The sequence below is a fragment of the Falco rusticolus genome, chromosome 5 (genome assembly GCF_015220075.1).
Source record: "Falco rusticolus isolate bFalRus1 chromosome 5, bFalRus1.pri, whole genome shotgun sequence".
Lineage (NCBI taxonomy): Eukaryota > Metazoa > Chordata > Aves > Falconiformes > Falconidae > Falco > Falco rusticolus.
Window position 1 is genome coordinate 67,850,466 of NC_051191.1, and position 17,250 is coordinate 67,867,715.

Genomic DNA, 17,250 nt, shown 5'->3' on the forward strand with positions numbered 1-17,250 from the left:
CGCGCGCCGTGGGCGGGGCTACGGGGCGTCGCGCTTCGGCGGCGGCAGGGGCGGGGCTCGTGTGTCTCGCGCCGGGGGCGCGGGAGGGAGCGGCGGAGCTCGCGCGCGAGAGGCGGCGGCGGGGAGAGACGGAGGCGGCGGAGAGCGGCGGGCGCGGAGCCGGCCTGACCTCGCTGGAGCGCCGCCGCCGCCCGCTCCCGCCGTCGCGCACCCGCTCCCCGCGGGCTGACAGGCAGGTGAGGGGCCTCGCTCGGCGCGGGGGGTCGGGGGGGGGCTGTGATCACGCTTCTTACCGGCCGCTGGGGGGAGCCAGGGGCGGGGCGGGGCCTGCGGGAGCCGGTAGCTGCGGGCAGTCGCCGGGCTGGGCAGGGGCTGCGGCGGCGGGGCAGGGGGCAGGCGGCGGCGGGGCCTGGCACCGGGGAGCTGCCGCTCAGGTGGGTCCGCGTCCGGCGGCGGCTCCCCCGCGGGCTGCGTGGCCTGTCGGCCGGCCGGAGAGAGGGGGCGCCCGGGCGCGGCCGGGAGAGGCGGCCGGGGGGGTGCGGGGCCTCGCCCCTGCCGGGCCCCGCGCACGCTGTCACCGCCCGGGGGCTGGGCGGTGGCAGCGCTCCCCCGGCCCCGGCCGGCCGGCCCGCGGCGGGGACGGCCACATCACCGTGCCCGCTGCCTGGCTGGCGGCAGGCGAGCGGGCCCGCGCCCTCCCGGGCATTGCTCATGGTGGTGGTGCGCCGGGGCGGGCTGCTGGGCGCCGGGTGGGGTTTGGTTTTCCTCGTACGTTGGGTCCTTCCCGCTCTTCCCATTCGCGTTCCGGGTGGTATTTTTCCGCCCTGACTTCGTCTGTCCTTGGGAAGCTCACGCTTTTGTTGTCTTAGTCACATCATCTGAGGTAATGGTGACCGGTGTCTTTCTACCTAGACCTTGCGGTGGTGATGGGTTTCTTATCTTTTCCCTGCGAACGCTGAATGGTCACATCTCATTTATTTTATTGCATCGACTACGAAGTAAGCGTCAGCTGACACCGTGCTTTGTTTCTGAATCTGCTGCCGTCCTGAAGCATGTGTCAGGAATTGCTGTCTTTCCACATCTGTCTCATTTGTAACGTGAACTCTGAGTTATGAAGCGTACGGTTTATTTTACACGGACTGTTGTGTGCAGCACTGGAAGTTCACATTATGGTTTGTGCCAGTGTGGTGTGAAGTCGTTTAAAGTAAAACCCCAGTGGAAATGTGAGAGACTAGGAGATATGAAGGAAAGATATAGGGACCTGTGGTGGTGGTGGAAAGCAGTACAGAAGCCGAGAGAATGAAAGCAAATTCAGAGAAATAGAATCGTTCCAAAGAACAACGTGTGTTTTAACATTTTATCCATTTTTGTTTTGGGAGGCACATTGATGTACCTGGGGTAGTTGTAACTGGATAGTATGTTACCTTAAATTCAACAGGCTGTAACCAAAAAAAGTTGTCTGGCTTGATTGCAGGGTTGTAATTCTTGAAACAGTGGCTGACTCGGAGGTTACAGCAGTAACCTCCACCGGCTGCCTGCCCCTCCTTTTCTCCCGGAGGTTACTGCATCTCTAGCAGTAGGTGGATGAACATACATCTCTCCTCCTGAGCTACTGCGATCTACAGCCTGATGTATTACTCTATTTTGTGTTGAAAACTAGAGCAGCTCAGATGCGTACCCCAATTCAGGGTCACATATGAGTTAGCACCCTTACAGCCATATCAAATAAGTTTGGAAGAGAAAAATCACCACTTTGCCCATGCTAATGGGAGCAGAGCTGATAGTACAATAGTTGATTTTTTCAGTAATTAAATGTTTGGACAAAACCACTAGGTATTTAATAACTGAGACAGCTGTACTGAATGTAGTTTGGTTCTGGAAGCATAGTTCAGAACTTTTACCATAGAACAGCAGTTCCCTGAATAGTCTAGTATATAACTTGACTGTATCATCCAGAAATTTGGAATTGTCTTCAATCCATCAAGCTGCAAGAGGGACTGCACTTAGAGTTTGGGATCTGCTGAGCAGAATGTGAGTTATCATAACATTTGATATAATTTGAGATTTTTCCACTTTCCTGGGAAACCAATTTAGCTGTAATTAAATCACTATAAGGATGTTAGCAGGTTTTCTTCAGTTTGGGTTTCTGCTGTCTGGGCTATATTAAAGCATCATGTTTTTCATAAGTCTTAGCATTTTTCTTTGATCCTGTTGCAAGCTTTTATGGGATTCTGTTAGCATAAATTTTCATCTCTGATATCTGGCTAATGGCCTGACTGGCAAAGAAGCAGATTTGATATATACATAGCCTGTACCTTTTTATTGAATTGCGTATCTTGGTCATGGAAGAAACCTAGGTTGGGGTTTTTTTGCTGGATCTGCTACTTTGAGTTGAGAGGTAGCAGTTATCTGTGTTACTGTATGAATAGAAGTATTTCACTGGTTGCTTTTGCAACCAGTGCATGAGTTCATTGCTGTTATTCCTTATTCTGTGAAGCGGGATACTCTCCCCTTGTTATCCCTCCCCCCCTTGCCCCTCACTATTTTAATGCCTATTTCTCAAAGGCCTCTCTCTTGTGTGAGGTGTTTGTTGCAACACTTAACCTGACTAAGCCACCTGAAAATTGTAGTATGTTTAGAAGGTCTGGCTTGTTTTATCTGAGTATGGTATGCGCAGAACCATGTGGATGGATGAATGCATGCAGCTTTTAAAATAATCAGACTGCTAGAATTAAGAAAAAATAATACATGTTCTTGAACCTTGCTGGCTGCCCTGCCGTAAGAGCGGTCTGAGTAATGAGGATTCTGTCAATTGCTGCCTGTTTAAGCCATGAGTTTAACTCTGTGGCATGCAGTGGGCTGCCATGTGGCAGTGGTAGAGCATGAGACCCTACAATATTCAATGCTGATTTAGGAAAAGTGATGTTTTCTGGTATGTGGGCTATGTCGATACCGTTAACACAATTCTGTTGTTAGGACAAAATCATGATGGAAATTCTGTAGATGGACTCTGCTTTGCTTTGCACAGTGATATTACCCATGGTGACCTCAGGGTCTGAAGCTGTCTACATGGATTCACTAGTACTTCTGGGATTTTGGAGTACTTTTATCACATTTAGCATTTTGTTTCCACTGTTGGGAAGTTGGTTGTTGGTTGCATGCCACCTGGGGGGTGGGGGGTGGGGGGAAGAGAAACAACCGTGCATACAAATGCATGAAATTTGCTGATTGTATTCTCTAAAAATCAGGCTATAAACTCTTTAGCTGTAGTGACAAAAAATTAATATCTACAGGTCTTCAGTCTTCTAGGGAATTAGTAGAGTTAGAGTTGAAGGCTTCTATAGGTATGTCAATGATAAAAGGAGGACTAGGGAAAATGTGGGCCTTCTCCAGAAGGAAATGGGAGACCTGGTTGCCTGGGTTATGGGGAAGGATGAAGTACTCTATGACTTTTTTGCCTCGGGTCTTCACTGGCAAGTGCTCCAGCCGCACCACACAAGCAGCAGAAAGCAAAGGCAGGGACTGAGAAAATGAACTGCCCACTGTTGGAGGAGATCAGGTTTGAGAACATCTAAGGAACTTGAATAGGCACAAGTCCATGGGACCTGATGAGATGCATCCATGGGTCCTAAGAGAACTAGTGGATGAGGTGGCTAAGCCACTATCCATCATATTTGAGAAGTCCTGGCAGTCTGGTGAAGTTTCCACAGACTGGAAAAGGGGAAGCATAACCCCCATTTTTAAAAAGGGAAATAAGGAAGACCCATGGAACTACAGGCCAGTCAGTCTCACCTCTGTGCCCAGCAAGATAATGGACCAGATCCTCCTGGAAACTATGAGAAGGCACATGGAAAATAAGGAGGTGATTGGTAATAACAGCCAGCTTGGCTTCACTAAGGGCTAATCATGCCTGACAAATTTGGTGGCCTTCTACGAGGGGATTACAGCATTGGTGGATAAGGGAAGAGCGACTGACGTAATCTGCCTGGACTTGTGTAAAGCATTTGACACTGTCCCACGTGACATTTTCGTTTCTAAACTGGAGAGACATAGATTCAATGGATAGACCACTTGCTGGATAAGGAATTGGCTGGGTGGTCACACTCAAAGAATTGTGGTCAACAGCTCGATGTCCAAGTGGAGACCAGCGATGAGTGGTGTTCCTGATGGGTTGGTATTGGGACCAGCGCTGTTTAACATCTTTGTCAGCGTCACGTACAGTGGGATTGAGTGCACCCTCGGCAAGTTTGCTGATGACACCAAGTAGTGTGGTGCAGTTGACACACTGGAGGGAAGGGATGCCATCCAGAGGGGCCTTGACAGGCTTGAGGGGTGGGCCTGTGTGAACCTCATGACTTTCAACAAGACTTGGGGTTGTTGGTTTATGAGAAACACCATGTGCACTTGCAGCCCAGAAAGCCAAGCGTATCCTTGGCTGCATCAAAAGAAGCATGACCAGCAGGTCAAGGGAGGTGATTCTCCCCTGCTGCTCTGCTCTGATGAGACTCGACCTGGAGCACTGTGTTCAGCTCTGGGGTCCCCAGCATAGGAAGGATGTGGACCTGTTGGAGTGAGTCCAGAGGAAGGCCGTGAATATGATCAGAGGGCTGGAGCTTCTCTCCTGGGAAGACAGACTGAGAGAGTTCAAGTTTGTCCACCTGGAGAAGAGAAGGCTCTGGGGAGACCTTATAGCAGGCTTCTAGTACCTAAAGAGAGCCTGCAAGAAAGCTGGGGAGGGACTTTTTACAAGGGCATGTAGTGATAGGACAAGGGGTAATGGCTTTAAGCTGAGAGAGTGTATATTTAGATTAGCTAAGGAAGAAATTCTTCCCCGTGAGGGTGGTGAGGCACTGGAACAGGCTGCCCAGAGAAGCTGTGGATGCCCCATCCCTGGAAGTGCTCAAGGCCAGGTTGGATGGGGCTTTGAGCAACCTGCTCTAGTGGAAGGTGTCCCTGCCCATGGCAGGGGAGTTGGAACTAACTGATCTTTATGGTCCTTCCAGCCCAAACCATTTTATGATTCTATGATTTTAATCAGTTCATCACTATGAAATTTATGTGTGTGTTCTGAATCCTGTTGATTTTTGTGTTTTGAACTTCTTTAAAAATAAAAAAGACACGTAATTTTTGTTGTTTCTCCTATCTGCTTTAAATTTAGAGACTTATAACTAGCTCCATGTGATTGCACGAAACAAATCCTGATATACCTGCCCAGCCTACCTGCATGTGTCAGTGTTAAGAGCGTAGGATAGGGAAGGGACTGTGTGGGTTGCTAAGGTCCAATCCTGGGTAAACCTAGGCAAGAACCAGCAGCTGAGGATGGTCCACAATGTATCTGCACTGTGTGCTAACCAACCTGTAACAAATTCGATGGTGCCAGTGAAATACGTAGAGCTGTAGGAGAGAATAGATGCTGGAAGAATGTCCAAGACTTCTGCCGTACCTGGGAAGCCTTTCAGTGTGATGTTCATATAGTGTTAAGAAATACGTGCCCCAGTTTCTGGAGGAAGACAGAAAAATACCTGTTGTTACACAGCAACCTGACCAAGGGAAAGAACTTGCATGTGCACCCAAATTTAGTGATGAGGTTAACTTTTAATATACCGTGAGCAGAACCACTTTAGTCTGACAAATCCGATGAGGTAAAGGCTTTTTTGATAAATATTTTTTATTTTTAGAAATATCAGTAGTACCTCATGTTTTGCCTTGAGTTGAGGCCAACCTCCAGAGCTTTAGGAAAAAATCCTTATAAGCAGATGGTTTATCACAAAGAGTATATAAATATGAGTAAATAAAGATTTAGCTGAAATTCATGCATTTTTATAGTAATAGTGACCATTTTTCTTTTTGTGGTCTTGTTTTTTGGGGAAGATAAGAAGGAATGAAGCTGTGGTGGTGAAAGCATACCATTTATTCTGATATCAAGACATACAGGAATTATAAGAAACAAAACCTGATGTCAGTTTAAAGCTGCTTTTGCAAAGCAGCTGCTATGGAGTAGAGCATGTTCTGTCATCTTATGTCTTCCTTGTGGAATAAGTAGATCTCATGAAAGGAAATGTATACTTGTGGGAGACAAATAATTGAGGAAGCTGATGAATATTGCTTTTAAACTTTTAAAAACGACTGGACATAAATAGATGTTGTTGCTTGGGCATCTATTCACGTGCTCTCTAGGAATGAGCAGCCATAATATGTACACTTACTTTTTTGTCTTCTATCTTAATTTCATTCATCCCTTTTGCTTTCTTGCTTTGATAAGGATAAATAACTGAATTCCATGGGTTCCAATGCCTTTTGTCTGGCATTGGCTGGCTTGCAAATAATTTCCAAAGTAAACTTTCTTCTGTCATTTTTGTGTGTAATAGTCATTAATCTAACATGAAATGTAGTGAGCTTTCTCTTACCTGTCAAAGCTAGTCAAACCTGAACTTTACAACATAGTCCTAAGGTAGATGCTTCATCACATTTTTATATGAAGTAACTAGCTTTTGTAATTATGGTGTGCACCAGAAAGTAACAGAAATTCAATTTTTCTCTTGGTTAACGCACCTCTGAGTTGTTGTGAATCTTGTCTATTCCCTCATCACACTCACTATTTGAATTCCAGGGTAAAGATATTTGGCACGGTTTTATTGGAATATAAGCTTTTTTGGAATTCCACCCCTCCCCCCACTGTGCTCTATTCTGGAGTCCAGGTCATACTCTAAAATCTAGTCATACTTACAATGAACTATTCAGGTGTGAACTATGAAAATGTGTTACTTCTGCTGACGAAGTCTAATGTGTCTGCTACAGTGCTTTATCAGATTAAGATGGCTCTTGAAAAGGTTGACTCTTCTGTTGCTATTATAAAACTTGCATTCAAAGCTTTCCTTGTGCGGACAGGAGTTGGTGCTACAAGGAAGTTCAGTCTTCTGGAAGCTGGGTATATGGCTTCCATTATGCTGAAGGGAGGCATTGTAGGAGTCCCTGTGCGGTAAGATGTGTTTGCCTGCCTAGTTCGTGATCAAACTGCCCCGTTCCTATCAGGCAGCAATGCTGTTAAGGGGTTGACTCTGTAAATGTTTCTGTCTGTCAGCTGGTGTCAGTGCTGAACAGAAACTACAGAGAAGAAATTCAGAGGAAATATTACTTGCTGAAGGCTGCAGAAGTTGTTCCAAAATTCTGTTTTAACAAATGTAAGCAGGGGTTTTTCTGTATTTCGTTGCTTACTTACCTTGAAGTAGTTACTATGGTATGAGTATTTGCCCTAGAGTGGGAGGAGATATGAAAGGCATCATATATTTATATGACACAGATATCCTCCAGAGGTTAAAAAACCTTTGTGTTAATGAATATCCTATTTTCTGTCAGCTGTAGCCAGGAATGTCTGCTTGTTGAGCCATTGCTTCACATGAAGTAGGGGCTGAGTGTGACAGCATTAGTAAACACATCTCATTTTATTGGATTCTTTGTCCTCAAGTTGATGTCAGTGTGATCCCTCCAGAATTTATGTTTCTACTATGTCCGAATACAACTCATATTGAAAACTACCAGATCTTTTGACAAGACTAGTGTACCTATTCCTGCCCGCTCTCACTTCATAACTGCCTTGCAAGTAAATCAGCATGAAGTTGTGAGGCTTACATTTTACTATTCTTTCAGCATGCTAGGTTCTGATGCAGGAGTTACCAGCTTTCGTGCTTCTTTGAATTACAGTTTCATTGATGCATGGTTCTGGGTATCACTACTTGGAGCGGTAGCTGCTTTGCTGTTTTGAAGGAGGCTTGATTCTCCATTGCTTTTCACTGGCTATTGTAATGAAACATTCATTTTAGTTTCTACAGGTTGCACGGTAGTACAATGCCACAATTTAAATGTTTACTGTCAGATTATAAACTTTTTTCACAGTGCATGATGTCTGTCTCTGAATGGTTTTGGACAGTTACCTGTGATCTTAGAAGATGTTTTTCTTAGGTGGCACTTCAGACAGGATGTACTGTTAATCTGCTTTACTGTTTTCATACAGAAAATGTGTTTCTAACTGTCCTTTTTTCAAACCTTTTTCTACAATGTTGTGTAAATCTTATCTGTTGTTCTTATGTTTCTGATAGTCCCTCTTTCAAGCTTTTTCTTAATCACTAGATAGCAATTTTCAGCTAATACTAAAGCAGGTCAATCGTATGTCTCTGTACTTGTAAAGATGCTATGCCAATCTCTAGATAACTATGAAGTTTTTAATTTGGCTGACACTAATTGTTTTGGATTTTTAAAATTTGGTTTGCAGATAGCATGCTCTTTGGAAGTTTTGGTTCTCTTGATGAGCAGGGAAAAGAGAGTTTTGTTTCACAAATGTAAACTATTCAAGCTACCTTGAGGAAAATGGTTTAGTGGCTTCAGTGTTTTTTTGTGTGTGGCTTTTTTTTTTTTTTTTTTAAACACTTGCAGTTTATAGTCTCTCTTTGTAATCTTAGGTAAGGGTTCCTGTATTGGCAAAAGGACCAAAGGTTTTTGAAACCAACGTGAATGTTTGAAAAGGAAAAACGGTCAGTGCACTCATGTCACAGTTGGACAGTGTTCCTTGTGGTTACAACTATCCTGTAAGGTTAACGGATGATTTATTTGGGACTAAATTTAGGCTGCATGTTGGCCTCATGGAAGATAAAGAGACTGTACTGCTCAACTTCCTGGTAAAATGCTACTATGAGTCAGAATACTGAAAAAGTTAACTTTTCTGGTTATGTTGCTGTCTGAAATAAATCTTCCAAGTAATTTTACTTGGACTCCTGGGGGGAAACTAGAACTCTTTTCTTCGTCCTGGTTAATTGGTAGTGCGAATGAGGAAAGATGTTTCTCTCGTGTCCTTCACTTGCTGTGTCCAGCATGGAAGATGTTTTTGCTAGTGTGAATTGTCTCAGTATCTGTTTCTGCTTATGGATTCCTATTAGTAACAAAGTAAAATGGACAGTGATAAAATAGTACTAGAGAAAAAAAAATAAAAAAGAAGTTAAGATTTTTCTTATAACTTTTTTCTCTTGAAATATGACAGATCTCTGTGTCAGTGAATATACTGAACCTGGCTGGATGGCTGGAAGAGTGTCTTTAGTTGATAATATGCACAATTTTAAAGTGTGACAATGGTGTAATGAAAGTTCTCATTTCAAGAGAAATACCTGGAGGGCTATGTTTGCTTGTTTCCAAAGACTTCTTTTCTTAATCTGCTGCTTTTGGTTGGTTTTCCTTTTGAAAAGTTAGTGCAGGTAGTGTGTGTTGGTGATGGCAGAGTCGTTCTCCCTGGGTTTCATGTGTGCCCACTCTGGGAATCCTTTCTGTAACCCTCATTGACAGCTAATTCTAGCAGTTGGCTTACATGGCTTGAATTATTTGATTTTTTTTGAGTAACAGAGGGGATGGTGCCTACCTGTGAAACACAGCTTAGAGCTGAATTAGCACAGGACTGGTGTTTCCACTTAAGGTGGACAAGAGTTGAGTAGCCTGCCTTGTACACTAGATGATGTTTACTGCACAGTGCCTGCTGTGGTACCAGCTCCTTTCAGCTACTTTCTGTCAAGGACATCAGTCACTTTCATTCTTTGAAAAGGCTATTAATAGTTTACCAAAATGTTTTCTAAAGCAAGGAGAAAGTAATTCCATGAATTTTCCATTGTGGGGGTAATTAACTTATTAGAAGTGATCTGAAATATTTTCTGCATTTCTCTTTCTTTACTAGATGTTACTTCCACATGCAGCTGTAATGTACTTCTAGCAACATTTAAATTTAATATTTTTTGAGGAAAGTGTTTTAACTAAAATACACAGAATAAAACATATCTAATCTTTTGGTTCAAGTTAAACTCATTTAAAGCTTTTAAGTGAATGAGTGTTTGCACTGATTTACTGTGGTGAGTTTCTAGCAAATAAATTAAATGCAGTGATTTGGATTAATTTTCAAGAGAATTCTCATGAATGCAAGCTCTCAGTTGAATGTACTTTATGTAGTGTCTAAGAAATCATATCTGACTTATTTTGAGTGCTCAAGTGGTGTCACAGCAGCGTTTTTAGCATTTTGATATGTCACACAGTGAGATTAGTCTGAAATAGCTTTTCTATTTGGAAGAAGTGTTTTTCTTCCAGATCTGGGGCACAGGGTCTCACTTACTGAAGTAACTCCAGTGGAACGCTGTAGACTTTATTACATAGCTTATATTTCTGTACTGTTTTGCATAAGGATATGTAGCTGAAATAGAAGAAATGTCTTATCTGTAGTTTGTATTAAAAATAATCTGTAGGTGGTGTTTTGGTAGCTCGCTTTGGTTGTCAAAAAAAAAGCGAGAGGAAGAGTGAGCACTTGAACTTCTTGAGGACTGCTCACAAAATAGTATCAACTTCTGTAAGCTTTGTAAAATTAGTCATGCTATTGTGTCTTCTATAAAATAATGTGAAAATAAAAAATGCTGGATTACTCTGATCTTGTTTTCCAATTAAAACTTAGGGTTAAACCAAACATTTTGAAATTATTTCTTGTTGTATCTTTCCCCATACTAACTTTTTTTCTGAAAGGAAAACATTATGGATCTTTTCTTCATCAGGCTTTTGCTTTTTTTCATTCTACCCTTTTCCATTATTTTTTTGCAATATTATTTTTCGGTCTCTTCCCCTCCACCCATTTTACTGTTTCTACAATTTCTTTTTAAAGTGTGTTCCTCTTTTAAGCCTAATCTTTCATCTGCTTGCCCACTTATTATCTCAAAAATATGCCATGCAGTTTGGAAAAATTAATTCCTAATATCTGGCAAACCTAACTTGAGAGCAGAAGGTAAGGCTAGATGAAAGCTGGTGTGAAAGGAAGGATGTTGGGATATGCAAGATGCTGCTGCTCTTTGGATGCTCTCTGGTATTCTTTCGTCTAATGGGGAGAGGTCAGATAAGGAATGTTTCAGTGTTCTAGTTTTCATTTTAGTTGAGCCCCATAGTGACTTGAAGTAGGAAAAAAAGTGACAACTGTACAGTGGGAGTGGTTCTACAGTCCAGTAGTTTAGTCACAAGAGTGGATTTCGTCCCTGTTTCTTGCTCCTCTACTAGATCTTGACTACTAACAGTGCTCTCAGCCCACTGCCCCTGTACTAAAGAGTTACCTACTAACGTCTGTGGAACAGCATAATATTACAGTGCAAAAATAAGGAATTTTATTGCACATGCTACCAGAGTTCTTGTTTAAAGAAAAAGTAGAGGAGAGAAGGAATTGCAACATGATGATGTCTTACCGTTCTGTTTTAAGACGTCCCTGCTGTTGGAAGGATATTATTTAATGGAATTAATCTCTGGTTAATGGTTAATGGGAAGTATGTTTTCATTGAATTCTTTGCTTAACCTGAATATAGATTTAAGTCATGTGGACAGAATCCCAGTTTGAGAGAAAATAAGAGACTGGAACCAGTTTTCAGTGCAGGTGTGATTCTCTTGTTCCTCTTAACCTCACTGGTCCCATTGCTGTGTGATGGCTGTTCTTTTGGAGTTGTATCTGTACTTGCGTAAGCTTTGCGGTCAGTGATGATTTCATGATTCTTTTTAGTTTCAGTTCTGCCTTCAGAGTTTGAAGGAGGGCTGACAGCAACACTAAAGGGACCTGCTAGTCAAAGTCATGATTGAAATAACTTCAGTACATCCTGCCTTCCCATTTGCAGGATTATTTCACAGCAACAGGGTTTAGAAACTGTGTCCTACAGAAGCTAGCAGTGCTTGAAGAAAAAAAATATGACTGAATGGGCTTTAAATTTTGATTGTCTCTGTTATTCAGAAAGGTAACAGGTAAAGAGTTAGGACCAGTTAGAAATAGGAAAAAAAGTTAGGTGACTATTGTAGAGTCCAGATCATGACCGACAAAATTATGGCTTGAAAATTGATGCGTTCTTTTTTTCTTCTCTCACTTTGCTGTGATAATAAAACAGCAGAAAAGCAAGAATAGAAGTTCCTTTTTGAGTTTAAATATTAATGTTCAAATAAGAGATTGCTTTTTTGTGGGTGGGATTAAAAAGATGCTGGAGAAGTGTAAAGGCAGTAGAATACACTTTATTCTAATGTGGAACAAAATATTTGATGATGAACTAGGTATTTAAGATGTTACTTATATTGATAAAGATTTTAACATGTTGTTCTTATTGGTACAGATATGGTCCTGAACATTGGGAGTACGTGACTTCAAAGATGGACAACTGGATCTCTTATAACTTGTGATTGGCCTTAAGCTGACTTAAAACCGTTGAAGAACTTAACAGGATTTCTCTTGTTCCTGATTTATGCCTATCTAATTGCCTCACACCACCAGCTTAATCATGTATGGAAGTGCTCGGTCAGTTGGTAAGGTTGAGCCAAGCAACCAGAGTCCAGGGCGTTCACCAAGGCTGCCACGGTCACCACGCTTGGGCCATCGTCGAACCAACAGCACAGGAGGCAGTTCTGGGAGTAGTACTGGGGGTGGCAGTGGGAAAACCCTTTCTATGGAAAATATTCAGTCCTTAAATGCTGCCTATGCTACGTCCGGCCCTATGTACCTAAGTGACCATGAGAACGTGGGTGCAGATACCCCAAAAAGCACCATGACTTTGGGACGATCAGGGGGGCGGCTGCCTTATGGTGTTAGGATGACTGCAATGGGTAGCAGCCCTAACATTGCCAGTAGTGGAGTTGCCAGTGATACTATTGCATTTGGAGAGCACCATCTCCCTCCAGTGAGTATGGCATCCACTGTGCCTCACTCACTGCGCCAGGCCAGGGATAACACAATAATGGATCTGCAGACACAACTCAAAGAAGTATTAAGGGAAAATGATCTGCTTCGCAAGGATGTGGAGGTGAAAGAAAGCAAGCTGAGTTCTTCCATGAACAGCATCAAGACCTTCTGGAGTCCTGAGCTAAAAAAGGAGAGAGCTCTGAGGAAAGATGAAGCTTCAAAAATCACCATTTGGAAGGAACAATATAGAGTTTTGCAAGAAGAAAACCAGGTTTGTCATCTGATGTCACTTTTGTGTTAGTACAGTAGCATGATTAAATGAGTTTATTAAACTTGCATGTCACATTTAAGTAGCTAAATTATATTGGTGCTTTTTCCAGGTAATTGGTATGACTAAGATGTGTTTTCAACTTGAAAGCCTCTTTTTAAATACTTCTTGTCAGACTTGTAATGCACCTCTTGAATGCTCATTTCTCCTTGTGTCTTGGTTTTTTTTCCTGGGACTGATGTTAACCACTCGGTTTCCTTTTGGAAGTATTCTACTCTGTTCATAATTAATATTTCTGTAGTGCTTACCTCCTGAAGAATTCTCTGAGATGCAGAATATACTGACTGCTGACTCCCAATACAACTGAACTGTTGCTGAATGTTGACGGATTGCCAGTAAAACAAAGTTCACGTTACACTGGTCTTATTTTAGAGCTCCAGTTAAAAATTCCAGACTTGATGTTTTCACAAACAGATATAAATTGTGTTCTTGGCTACATTTAACTAACACTGTTTAATACCTGCTCATCTACTCTTTTGTCATAAGCAGTGCATATCTTGTTATGCAACTATCATAAAGCACCCTACCCGTTTTTTTTGTAGTGGTCTAGCTAGTTAGAGAGTAGGCAGAAAAATAAAGAAACTTGGGCATCTAGTTCTTTTGTCTTGTCCCTCTCAAAAGCATGCCTAAATTAGAATAAAACTGAGAGGTTGACTAAAATTGAGCTCTCTTTGTAGTCAGCTGTACTTATTAAAAGTTTTTTAAAAATTTTCCCACCTAGGCCTTCTTGCTAGCTTAATTGTGAAGTAATTACTTGTCTTTGAGTTAGTGTCCTCCTGTTCAGTTGTTTGTGGTCAAATGCAAGTTAGGCATCTCTCTTGACTTTCCAGTAAGAAACCTCACCACTCTTAGTGAAAACAGGCCCAGCATCCAACTCCAAAAGTTTCCTGAAATTGACAAATTTCCCCATTGAGCTTTTTAAATATCCAAGAAAGTTTAATGAAATATTTTCCATAACTCAAGCATGGTCATGTTCTTGAAGCTCTTAAGGTATACTTGCTATTTTAGGCAGTGCTTTTATTAAGATTTGCTTTAGAAGGTGGAGGGGAGAAGATACTGCTGGAGGAAGAAAGTAGTGCTGGTTATACTTGGCATGTTATATGCTACTTTCAGGCGACCTGTCTTAAATAGTAGGTTCCTTTTGTTAGTGATAATCTGCTACACTGCTGCTACACTGAAACTGTGTGATTTTTTTTTCTTTTTTCCCCCTTCACTTTTTAAAGAACTGAGTTGAAGAAAGTAAGTTGCTTTTCCTGAGTCAGGATGAAATAATTTAATGAACTTGTCATGTATAGCTGTATTCTTACTGAGTGGTAAGTATCAAAACATGGGATTTGTTCATGTGTGTGACATTTCGTATTCATTTTCATACACCTCCCTGGAGTGAAGAAAACCTAAAGTTAAACAGCTTTTAGTAGCGAAGTAGGATTTCCTTAGAAAGAGTAATCCAGTGACAATTTTAGTTTAGGATGTAGTGGTGCAGTACCAGTATAATGAAAACATGGAATACCATTCACTCATCTTTGTAATGTTCTTTGTATTTCAGATGCAGGCAAGTATTTTAATTCTCAGTTTATTTTCATTTTTAAGTTCAGTTTTCATACTGAAGAGAATGTCGGAATATATTTTTTCTGAAATAAATATTGACATTTGAGGATGCTGTGGAAATCTTGCAAGAAAAATGCCATGAGTATATAGTTTAGAATGGATTAAGCAGTTACCAAATATGTATAGGTTGAAGAACAGTGATTCTTCTATCTGAGGTTTGTTTTTTTTCTTGTCTTAAGTTTATCCCCTAATTAAGCATTTACAGATATTTCCAGGCCACTGTTCTCTAGGCAATCACTATAATTACTACCACACTGGTAGAATTGTATAACTTTGGTCCAAAAAAAGAAGGGTGCAATTTAAAAGTAAAAGGGTATTATTGCAATGAGCTGTAAAAACTAAGAATGCTAATTAATAGATTATACTTAGCTAACAGTGTGTCCTAATTAAACTCCGTTCATTGTGTCTTCTATAGCCTTTTGGAGTTGGTCACTTCAGCCATTTATAAGGAAGATCAGTTTAATAGGATTTACTGTAATTAAACAGACTTCTCTGTTTAGACACTGAACAAGGGATTTCTCTGATCTGTTGGGGGATCAGAAAACCCTTTTCATTACCCCTCCAGCCTCCCCATACAATGAGTTCCAGTATAATTGCAGGAAATTGTGTTTTAGATCTCAATGCAAGTATTTCATCACATCTCTTTTAATAAAGACTTCTCACATTTGCAGAACTTGTGCTTTATATTATGTTTAGCTAAGACCAAATACATTGTTAAAAATTGACTCAACTCAGAGCCAAGATGCTGACTGACTCATGCGATTATCTGATATCTCATCTCTTTGCTGTGGTTTTGGTTCTTTATTCCTGTACCACACTTGATTGTCCCTGATTGTATTTTTTTTTATTGCTATTCTTGTCACCTCAGCTTTGAATGATTGAATTGCCTCTTGATTTTGGAAGTTGTTAAAAATATGTGACGATGTATGCTCTAGTTGATTGCTACCTCAGCCTCCGGTGAAAAATACACTGGTACCTTTGGGTTTTCTTCCCTATTTCTTGGGAACATGTGCAAATAAATCACTGTTATTGATGTATTACTAATTTCCAGGAAATTTTCTGAATTCAATAAAGATCAGAGAATCAATAGGGAAAGAGCATGCTGCCTGTCCTGAGACAGTCACATCTCTTTTTGTTCAGTTGCTGCCTTAGCGCAGTTGGATGTAATAACTGAGTGTCATGCACATGCATCTCTTTAGCTTTCACTTGGGTTGAGAGTGCTTTAGTCTTGCTCAGTTGTGGTGTTTTCACGAGCTGTGGTGCAGCACAGCTGTATTCATCAGTTACTCTGTGCAAATACAACAGCTGTGGAGTGTAGCATATGCTGAACTTTATTTTCATCCTTTGTAACTGATCTTGAAGAGCCAGAAAATCCTTTCTTTTCATAAATGGGGGATGTCATTGTCATCTCATCTTGAAGAGCTCAAAACTAAACACAGAAAGTATTCCTGTAGTTAACGTAGATTCTTGGAAAAATACAATAGTTTTCAGTGTAATGTGGATTAGTTAACCAATTATACTTTGCAAGAAGCCAAAAGGAGAGTGCTAATTATTTCCTAAAGGTTAACAAACATGTGCATATCCAAGGAGGGACTGATGGAGTCAATAAACAGGAACTTGTTTTTGTCATGGTATCACTTTCCTTAGCATGCTTTAGAAGGAACTGTATTTTTCTGAGTATAAATTATTTATTTTTTTTTTAGTGTGTGTGTGGTTTAAGGTTTCCCTGGAAACCTCTTCATCAGAAGCCAGAAGAGGGAAGGAAAGACAGGTTTTTTTGCACTTTGGTAGAAATAATTTTCCTAAAAACTGGACCATAGTGGACTATGTGGAACTCAAGAACAAAGGAACTTCTCTCAGTTGAAACTTGCTTATAACAAGGTGATTGTCCCTTAAAAAAAAAAAAAAAAAAGTGCAATGGAAATTAAATGTCTAACGCCCTGCATTGAAATCTCCCACATTTGACTGATCTATGTTTAAGATCTTATATGTGTTTCAGCTGAAATGATGTGGTACTGCTGTAAACATCTTTTTACTTTGATGTATTTCTGTGGTCTTTCTGTGATTAGAGGCGTTGGATGTCTGAGTGAGAGAGTTTAACCAAGAAAATATTTCTGAAAGGAATTTCACCTTGCTTGGGGTAACCACTTGAAGAATAATCTGCTTTATTGTGATGGAGAAGTGTGATGGGTGTACTGCAGCATTTCATCATCTGCCTTCTTGAGGGCCAGAAGTAACCTCCATTTCATAGTAGCGTGGAATGAGCATCTCACTTTTTAACGTATAGTTGGCCATGTGTTAGCCTCTTAAATGCATTGGGTGCTGCTATTGTGAGACTGGCAGAGCTTCTAATGAGTACATGATCTGAAAATTGGATTAATTCTCACTTCTGCATTGATGTAATTTTTTGGGTTTTTTTAAAATTATATATAAAATAGAGCTCTGATTTGTCTTAGTACTGTGTCATTCTAATACTAATACCGTTCCTGAGTTGGTTGTTAGTTGATAGAAGGCTAAACTTTCTCCCATTATAATTGTATAATTGCACAATATGTGGTTCCATAGTCATTGCTTAAAGGCATTATCTGTATCCCGCAGCATT

The 17,250-nt window shown here is 41.2% G+C and overlaps 1 protein-coding gene across 18 annotated transcripts in view; it reads left to right on the forward strand.

Annotated features, from left to right (window-relative positions):
- Nucleotides 1–129: 129 nt before the first annotated feature.
- ERC1 (ELKS/RAB6-interacting/CAST family member 1) overlaps nucleotides 130–17,250 on the forward strand; it is a 302,189-nt gene continuing 285,068 nt past the window's right edge. For 10 of the 18 annotated variants that reach the window (XM_037388425.1, XM_037388439.1, XM_037388433.1 and 7 more), the window contains exons 1-2: nucleotides 130–236; nucleotides 12,150–12,983. In XM_037388425.1, coding sequence (XP_037244322.1) covers nucleotides 12,315–12,983 — 669 coding nt within the window. In that variant the 5' untranslated portion in view covers nucleotides 130–236; nucleotides 12,150–12,314. Of the gene's footprint in view, nucleotides 237–386; nucleotides 435–12,149; nucleotides 12,984–17,250 lie in introns of those variants that run through there. The other 8 variants (XM_037388429.1, XM_037388432.1, XM_037388435.1 and 5 more) reach the window with 2 other exon arrangements.